Source organism: Dreissena polymorpha, chromosome 10, assembly GCF_020536995.1.
Source record: "Dreissena polymorpha isolate Duluth1 chromosome 10, UMN_Dpol_1.0, whole genome shotgun sequence".
Taxonomy (NCBI): Eukaryota; Metazoa; Mollusca; class Bivalvia; order Myida; family Dreissenidae; genus Dreissena; species Dreissena polymorpha.
In genome coordinates this window covers 76,898,041-76,908,182 of record NC_068364.1, presented here as the reverse complement: position 1 = coordinate 76,908,182, position 10,142 = coordinate 76,898,041, and the positions used below count along the sequence as shown (strand labels likewise).

Sequence of the window (10,142 nt, the reverse complement as noted above, 5' to 3'; positions counted from 1 at the left end):
GTTCTCAGAATGGGCGGGGCTAAAACATGGAACGCTAAAAAAAATCATTGAGTAAACCAAATATGGGCGGAGTTTTAAAACGGATATTGATGGGCCGAGCTTAAAACTGTTATCGGATGGGTATCCGATAACACTTTAAAATATCATGTCAGCGTCTCCAATGTAAATGCGCTGTCGTGGCATAATAAAATGGCTATATTAGACCATGGTAAATGTTCAGTATTACTGTTTTCTCACAAATATCATAACTAAAACGAAACTTTGCGAATCTGAAACAACGTTTTTTCAATTTTGTCAATTTACCAAAACATGAAAAAATCCCTTTAACATTGTAAGTATTTATGATTTGTAGGTAAACCTGCAGGCACGTGACATGGAACAATAGTTATTGACAAAGGGTTTAAACTTGGAAACAGTATATGGCTCATATTTTTCACAAGATACCTAAATTCAATGTATTACTAATGTGTCAAACCAAACAATAGACATAACATAGACAACATTTTAGTGTTAGTCAAAAGTATTGACTATAGATCATTAACGATGAGTTAACCTGTCAGAATAATGTTGCTCATATGATATATGATTTTATTTTTTTGAAATCAAAAGTGCCCAGCCAAAGAAAGTAATAATTCAATTAAAATTGGGCAATGAAGGGTTTAGCACTATAGGGCCTCATTTCTAAAAATATTCTGAAGCCTGTTCCAACTGGATGAGCTTAATGTTTATATTTTTCATATTACAACAAAATGTGCAAACTATTCACTGTTAAATAATTTTAATCTTTTAAAATCATTTTAATCATTTTAAAATGAAACTTCTATATAAAATAAACACCATTATACTTTTTTGTACAATTTCAGTACATTACTTTGACTTAAAAATATTACCAAATTTTACCACGTATAGCGTAAAGTTTTTTGCCTCCAAATTTCAAATAAAAATTGGTGCGTGTTACACATTGATACAACGCTTTCCTGGTTGCTAAATTTTGAAAAATCCATTTGTAATCGCACATCTTCATAATAGTCGCCATTTTTTGTTATTGCAGAAAACTACACCCTAAAATGTTATAGACTGAAGGTTTATATAAAACAAATAGCGGGTTAGGGTAGGTATGAACGGGGTAGTAATAGTTTGGACAAAACTTAAAATTTGAAAAATTGTCTTTGCTTGTGCTTTCACACTTCTTCATTGACTGCAGTTTTTTGGGCTGTTGTCGACATAAAATGAAAGCAGATAAAGTTCTGTGTGAAGGAGTTGTGTTTCGCTGATTAAGGTAGGTGTGAAAGGGATCTTTTTGCACTTCGGTATTGACAGCTTTCATCGAGAGATATGTGTTATAGGTTTCGATGCATCAGACATCGACGGAAAACGAGTATAGACTATTTTCATACCATCACGATGATGACAACAGCCCCACTTTTCTCGAGAGAATAATCTTAAAAGTAGTTTCAAATATAGTGCTATGCAACCCATGCTCCTGATCGTTTAAATGTTCGCTTCTTCAAAACAAAAACAGCGCTTGAAAAACTTGGATCAAATGATTGTGCAATATATAAATGGTGGCCATTTTAAGTATTTCAGATTTTTTGGTCTTGAAATCTTTTTTCTCCATTTTGTCTTGAAAAAAATTGCATGCGCGCTCTACATGGGGGCGATTTACGTGGTAAAATACGGTACTTTATGAATCAATGAAAAACATGACTTGAGCCAGGTACTCTTAAAATAAGCTTGAAAATATTTGAGACATTTAAGCTAGATCACTATGTCAAAATAACACTTGAAATCATAGCTATGAACATTTTTGTTAGATGTTTAACACTAGGGCAAACTAAACAATGAGCTCGAATAATGTATTGAAAACTCATTGTAGTGTTAAATTTATCAGGCCCTGTTTACTCATATAATCTAATTCAGTGACATTGATTTCTTATTTTATTTTGAGATGAGGGAAAATGTGAAAAATTCTTAAAGAACAAAATGTAATGGGAAATTTTTTAATCAATCAATGAGACAATTTGATTGCATGTATGAATATTTTATAAAATGATATATTTTACTCATTAGACCACTATAAAAACTATTTTCATCAATTACATTTGTAATACTGACTGATTGAACAATTAAATACATGGTTTACTTAAACCAGTGAGATATACTTCCAATTTACTTCTACACAGCGTTCAATTTACTTGCATAATTAAGTGTGGTCTAACAATTTGGTTTACTCTTACTGTCAAAGTCATGCGGTGTTTTACATAGTTACTGTTCGTTAAGTGAATGTAAACCTTGAAGGATATTGAGCTTGAACTTTATTTGTATTTGAATGCACCTGTGTTTTAGTTTTCATGTAAACTTCTTGAGCTGAACAACTTTTAAAGGTAGCTAAATGCCAGTATTTTGAGGACTTGTTTAAAAGAAAAATACTTAAACTATTTAAACAAATAGGTTTTACTTGAAACACAGAATAATAAAATGGGCGTAGGTAATTCTTCTACTTTTGCTGAACGTTCGTCGACGGTTGGACACTTTTGTTGCACATCTTGTGAGGAACATAATCTTCAGAATTTGGCGGTTATTTATTGTGAGGAATGCTCAAGGTTTTTTTGTAAAAAATGTATCAAACCTCATAAAAAATTGTTTATGAAACATCGAACATGTGGAAGGGGAGATATTAAGAAATGGCCAGTTTCAAAGGAGGATGCTTCTCTTTTACATAAGGGAGGAGATTTTCTTTCAAATACAGAGGATGATTTTCTTTCAAAGGAGGAGGGAGATTTTCTTTCAAATAAAGAGGATGATTTTCTTTCGAAGGAGGAGGGGAATTTTCTTTCAAAGGAGTTGGAGGATTTTCTTTGGAAGTGTGACGTGCATGTGGATAAAAAACTGTCACAGTTTTGCCATGACCACAGTCAGCTGTGCTGCTCTGATTGTGTTGTAAAAATTCACAGGTATCTGACACATTTATTTCTTTAGTCATTACTGTAATAATCAAGATGCATGATTTATGCATTAATTGTTTGCAAAATAACATAACTTTAAGCTCAACTTATACATCATGTACTTCCAAAAAATGGTGAAAGCGATTTTTTATAAATACTTGAGCACATGTAATTTCAATATTGGCCGGATTTTGCTTTTGAAATAATAAGTTGTGACTTGAGTGTTTTTTTGATGAATGAATAGAATTATATGTATTAATACAAATATGATTACAGTTGGGATTAATATCTTTTGCTGGTATCATGTATTAGATAAAAAAATCAAATTGCCATTTTATAGCCAGCACATCTTTGCAAGAAAGATTATTTTTGTTATAATAGGAATAAAAGCCGCTCACTATTATGTTCAAATAATAAACAGAAATAATTAAGTCGTGCCCTGTCACAGGAATGATCCTTTGGTTGGTAAGAGGTGTGTTGAATCAACCATAAGGCAAACTGCAGTGTTTTGTTTTTTTCCATTTCGGGAATGGGGCAAGGTCCCTTTGGATTGGGAAAATGTGCGATGTTTTTACTAAAATTGTGAAATTAGTGTTGTTGTTTTGCTTAAAATATGCTTTAAAATTGAGAATACAAGTGTTTTCAGTATTATATTTACTAAGGATAAACTAATATGGACGGGAGTTGAACGAAATATTGAGATTTGAATAAACAACCTTCCATTTGGAATTTTTGGCTCTATGTGGGAAAAATATACACTTTTTTCCATTGGAAATGGGAATAGTACCAGACCCTATTTTGAATGAAAACCCCCACTGCAAATCATTTTTAAAAGCGAAGTAAATACCACTATTAAATGCTATAATAATTCTGAATACATTTGATTTTACAGTGAATGACTTTAATGAAGAATTATTATTATACAAGAGGGAAAAACAACGTGTGTGGTGAAAATTAATCTGTCTATGTATATATATTGAAATCTCTTAATAAGTGATTACGAGTGATAAATATACAGCAGTGTATGTCATACATCCTAATTGTTTTTATGCCCCCCTTCAAAGAAGAGGGGGTATATTGCTTTGCTCATGTCAGTCTTTCTGACGGTCTGTCCACCAGGTGATTGTCTGTTGGTCCGTCCACCAGGTGGTTGTCAGATGATAACTCAAGAACGCTTAATTGGGCCTAGGATCATGAAACTTTTTTTTAAACATCTAATAAATAACCACACCCCACATTATTACCCCCTCTCACCCCCCACCCCACCTACCCCCCACCCCCCCACCCGAAATAGTAAAATAGTTTTTGGATGAAAACTCAAAAATGCATACACGGCCAACAGGGCGAACTCTGAACAATATAACTGAAGCAACTGGTCTGTAATCCTAAATCTATAATTATCAGTCCAATGAAACATCATCCTTTGAGTAAAATAAAGTGGATCAGTAAAAATATTATCAGAATATGATTTTTTGTATATTTTGTGTATTAAATATTGTGTTAATGCTTAATTTTGTTGATTAATATAAATATAAAGCAGGACAGGGGAGGTAATACACTATTATATCTTTCTTATATACAGGAGAAACAAATGCAATAAGTGAAAATTTCATGTTTAATGAATAGAGGATATCACCCCCTACCCCCCAATTTTTTTTTAAACATCATCTAATTAATAACCCCACCCCACATTAAACCCCCCTCTCACCCCCTACCCCCCACCCCCCCTACCCCCCACGCCCCCTACCCCCTGACCCCCTACCCCCCCACCCCCCACCCCCCCATTTTTTTTTAAACATCTAATAAATAACCCCACCCCACATTATACCCCCCTCTCACTCCCCTCTACCCCCTCCCCAATTTTTTTTAACATCTAATAAATTACCACACCCCACATGATACCCCCTACCCCCCCACCCCCTACCCCCCACCCCCCCACCCCCCCCCATTTTTTTTTAAACATCTAATAAATAACCCCACCCCACATTATACCCCCCTCTCACTCCCCTCTACCCCCCCCCCCAATTTTTTTTAACATCTAATAAATTACCACACCCCACATTATACCCCCCTACTTTCCCCCCCCCCATCCCCCCCCCCCCATTTTCATGCCCCCCTTCGAAGAAGAGGAGTATATTGCTTTGCACATGTCGGTCGGTCGGTCGGTCCGTCGGTCCGTCCACCAGGTGGTTTCTGAATGATAACTCAAGAATGCTTGGGGCTAGGATCATGAAACTTCATAGGTACATTGATCATGACTTTCAGATGACCCCTATTGATTTTGAGGTCACTAGGTCAAAGGTCAAGGTCTAGGTGACCCGAAATAGTAAAATGATTTTCGGATGATAACTCAAGAACGCTTTTGCCTAGGATCATGACACTTCATAGGTACATTGATCGTGACTCGCAGATGACCCCTATTGATTTTCAGGTCACTAGGTCAAAGGTCAAGGTCACAGTTACAAAAATTGTATTTACACAATGGCTGCCACTACAACGGACAGCCCATATGGGGGGCATGCATGTTTTACAAACAGCCCTTGTTTTTTAAAACATCTAATAAATTACCCCACCCCACATTATTACCCCCTCTCACCCCCCACCCCCCCCCCCCCCCCCCCCCCCCCCCCCCATCCCCCCCCCCCACATTTTTTTTTAAATGTAATAAATTTCCACACCCCGCATTATACCCCCCTCTCACTCCCCGCTACCCCCACCCCCCCACCACCCCACCCGCCCCCCAATTTTTTTTTTTAACATCTTATAAATTACCACACCCCACATTTATCCCCCTCTCACACCCACTCCCCCTACCCCCCAAATTTATTTTTTTAAACATCTAATAAATAACCACACCCCACATTATTACCCCCCTCTCTCCCCCAAAAACCCTACCCCCCCACCGCCCCTTTCCCCCCACCCCCAATTTTTTTAAACATCTTATAAATTACCACACCCCACATTATACCCCCCTCTCACTCCCCATACCCCCCCACCCCCAACCATACCAACCCCCACCATTTTTTTTAACATCTAATAAATTACCCCACCCCACATTATACCCCCTCTCACTCCCCCCTACCCCCCCCACCCCCCCCCCCATTTTTTTTAAACATCTAATAAATTGCCACACCCCACATTATAACCCCCCTCTCACTCCCCCCTACCCCCCCCAATTATTTTTTAAACATCTAATAAATTACCCACCCCACATTATTACCCCTCTCACCCCCCACCCACCCTACCCCCCCCACCCCCCACACCCACCCCCTCCCCCCCCCAAAAAAAAAAGTTTTTTTTTTACTTTTAAACATCTAATAAAATACCACACCCCATATTTAACCCCCCTCTCACTCCCCCTAACCCCCCAACCCCCCCCCCACCCGCCCACCCCCCCCTTTTTTTTTTTTTTTTTTTTTTAAACATCTAATAAATAACCACGCCCCACATTATACACCCTCTCACTCCCCCTACTTTGTAGGGATCTTAAAAGTGCTCCTACAATTGTGATTAAACCCATTAATTGCCTTCAACCATGTCTTTTAAGTCCTTGGTAAAAGTCACAAATGACACATTGTGTCTATCACACCAGCGTTACTCAAGTTCTCGCTCTTCAAACGCAGATGTTCACTATGCAAAACTAGGCATGGTTGTTACGGAACAGCATATATTACTGACAGTGAATGTGTGTCATTCTGGTGTTATTTTCAGAACACAGTGAGTGCTCTTCTTTAAGCAAGTGCACATGTTTCTATAGCTTTTTTACATTTATTATCCGCCGCCATAGGCGGAGGGCTATTGTTTTGGCGGGACGTATTATGGTATACCCCGCGTCTGTCCGTCCGTCCGTCTGTCCGTCCGTCCGTCTGTCCGTCCGTCCGTCCGTCTGTTAATGTCGTACGCTACGTCAAATATCCTTTGACAGATTTTCTTCAAATTTTAACACAATCTTAATATTGATAAACCCTGATCCCCTTTCATTTTTGACGGAATTCTGAATTGTCGTTCCAGAGTTATGGGACTTTGTTCGTCAAAATTTCGTGATTTCATTGAATGTCCTACTGTAGCTCAAATATCCTTCGATGGATTTTTTTTTTTTTTTTTTTTAGTATCCCTGAAAAATTGAACAAGGTGAGCTTTTTTCTATTCCGATTGTACACTACCACTTACCCATCTACATTTCTCTTTTATTATTGGTCAAAATATCTATAACAGGTTTACTTCAACTCCATATCCTCTAAAGAAATGCATACATATACTCAAAAAAAGATATGGTATGAATGTCAAGGAGACGGCGCTCCATGCTCATGTACTTATAAAATAAACCATGTATTCAAATACAAATAAACTGAAGTAAAAAAATGATTCAAAGGGTTATTTATTACCTTACTACTTCATTGGCGAACGACGGGCGTATCATGCGCTCATGGCGCAGCTCCTCAGTTTACATTTATTATCCGCCGCCATAGGCGGAGGGCTATTGTTTTGGCGTTGTCCGTCCGTCCGTCTTTCCGTCCGTCTGGAGCCATATCTTTGAAGTGCTTTTGCGGATTTCATTCAAACTTGGTATGAGTATATATATAGATAACAGAATGATGTACGCCAAATTGCATTGTACACCATCTGTTAATAACGGAGTTATGGCCCTTTTTATCTTGAAAAAAATTGCTTTTTTTGTGTGTCCAGAGCCATATCTTGGAAGTGCTTTGGCAGATTTCATTGAAACTTGGTATGGGTATAAATATGGATAAGAAGATGATGCACGCATAGGCATTGTACACCATCTGTTAATAACGGAGTTATGACCCTTTGTATCTTGAAAAAATGCTTTTTTTAGTGTCAAATAAAACACTTTTGTGTCCAGAAACATATTGGCAGGGGATATCAATTCAACGCATTTGCTGGTTACATTATCATATTATGTGGAAAATAGCAATAAGGTCCTGATAATATTGCATGTGGTACCTAGTTATTAGGCAGTCGTGTGTGCGACCTTTACTCTGGAAGCCTTTCTATTATCTACTTGGATAACACAGACATCTAGGATGTCTTAAACTTGGGCGTTTTCAGCAATCAAGCTAAAATATAATATGTTGTCATGTACATATAATAGGTGTTTAACATAATTTCTAACCATCTTTTATTGTCCCCTACCGGTGAAACCGGAGGGGACTTATGGTTTGCGCTCTGTGTGCCAGTCAGTCAGACAGTCTGTCACACTTTTCTGGATCCTGCGATAACTTTAAAAGTTCTTAATATTTTTTCATGAAACTTGCAACAGGGATAGATGGCAATATGGAGATTATGCACATCATTTAATTTTGTTCTTACGTCAAAGATTATGGTTGCTATGGCAACATATATATATATATATATATATATATATATATATCTCGATATTCTCGATATGTCGAAGTGAGTTCAATGTCCCAACTTTTTTCCTTCTTTATCTATATAAATAAACATCGCATATGTCGAGTTTTGTTATGTCGAATAATTCGATATCTCGATATAAAATTTTGTCCCGAGTCCCGATTTTACATGTATTTACTGTGGTTTATCTCGAAGTTCGAATAACTGTTCCAGTGTCGGCAAAAGGTGAGAAAAAATTTCTTTGATTCTTCACCGCCCCGCTTCGCCCGGCTGCTCACGATACTGTGCGGTAGGAAATTGATCCGTTAATTGCATCAATGATCACACGTGTGTAATGTCGATAGCCCTTAACACTTGAGGAAGGCCTGTCACTTTAACTGTCACTTTAACACCAGTTAACTGCAATTAATACACAGCCTGTATGTACATCTGGGTATGTTGAGTAATAAAGATAATAAAGACAAGACTCAAAATGGCTTTTCATTTTTAATTGATCCTGTACTAATAATCGATTGAACTTAGCATTTCAAACTACAAAATGTGCATGTACAGTTCAGTATTCCGAAACGTGATTTACGCATGTTCAGATGGAAAACCCTCGTCTAGATTGGACGTCAGTTGCATCATAACTTTAAAAAGCAACATTACCGGATGTTTACTCGACAGTTTAGAAAAATTATAACCGCATGTGTTCATGCAATACTGTAATACTTAAAACGTCATTTTAAGCATTTACATAGCAAAATTAATCGTAATCGTAAAAACGCGTATATATTAGGTAGAGAGTATTATGCCACACGGTGACGGCTTTAGTTAGACCACTTAGCAGGTATTAAGGTGTTAAAAACAAGATAAATTTTCGTCTCATTTTTTCTTTTAAAACGCCTAATCGGATATCTCGAACTCTCGTTATCTCAATATTTTTTCTTGTTTCCGCCGACTTCGAGATAACGAGAGTGGGCTGTAAAATAATTATGACAATGGTGGAGTTTTAACGGTAGGGCACCCTATTGCTTGACAATAGTCTTGTTTATCTTAATATATCTAAAGTGAAAGGCTTTTACCTGAAAGTAAACACCTAAGTTGTGTTAGTCCCCTACCAGGATCTTTATTACAGGAATGCCCGTTGTCCCTCTGCAATAAGTCACTCCATCAGTCTGTCTGTTATAGTTGTGTAAAACTTTCCTCAAATGATGTGCAGAAGCCATGAGTCATTGATGCTGACTCAATGTCAGGGTCGTACTTTAAAGTTAAAGGTGTGCGCCTACATTTCTTTTCTGCTCAGTATCTCCTATACTTCTGGTATATTTTCATTAAGGTTATTGGCTTAAATGTTTATGTCTTTTATATGATGTGCAGAAGGCATTAGTTATTGGCTTCAATCATTAAGGTTTTACAATAATGTCAAAAGTTTGAGCTTCTATTTTCATGTCTGGTCAATATCTCCTATACCCATGGAAGGATTTTTATTGACTTGGCTACACTGTTTAGGTCATTAAGATGATGTGAATACGAAATAAGTCAGTCACGCCTGTATAAGGTAAAGGTTATACTGCAAGGTCAACAGTTTTAGCTTCTATTTTTGAGCCTGGTCTGTATCTCCTATAATATCCATGGTAAGATGTTCAAATAACTTGACTAAAATGTTTAGGCCATAGAGACAATGTGCAGAAGAGATGATAGCGTCCCACTGGCTGAAGGTCAAGGTTGTACTTTAAGATACAAAGTTATAGTATTTTTTACATGTTCATTCTATAACTACTTTACCCATTGAAGGATTTTTATCAAGTTTTGCAACAAGAATTAGGTTATTCGGACAATGTA

General features: G+C 37.1%; 1 protein-coding gene across 1 annotated transcript in view; it reads left to right on the top strand.

Annotated features, from left to right (window-relative positions):
- The first annotated feature begins 2,156 nt into the window (after positions 1 to 2,156).
- The window catches only part of LOC127849256 (uncharacterized), a 30,189-nt gene continuing 22,203 nt past the window's right edge, over positions 2,157 to 10,142 (top strand). The window contains exon 1 of the mRNA XM_052381975.1: positions 2,157 to 2,954. Within this exon, the coding sequence (XP_052237935.1) occupies positions 2,479 to 2,954 (476 nt within the window). The 5' untranslated portion in view covers positions 2,157 to 2,478. The remainder of the gene's footprint in view (positions 2,955 to 10,142) is intronic.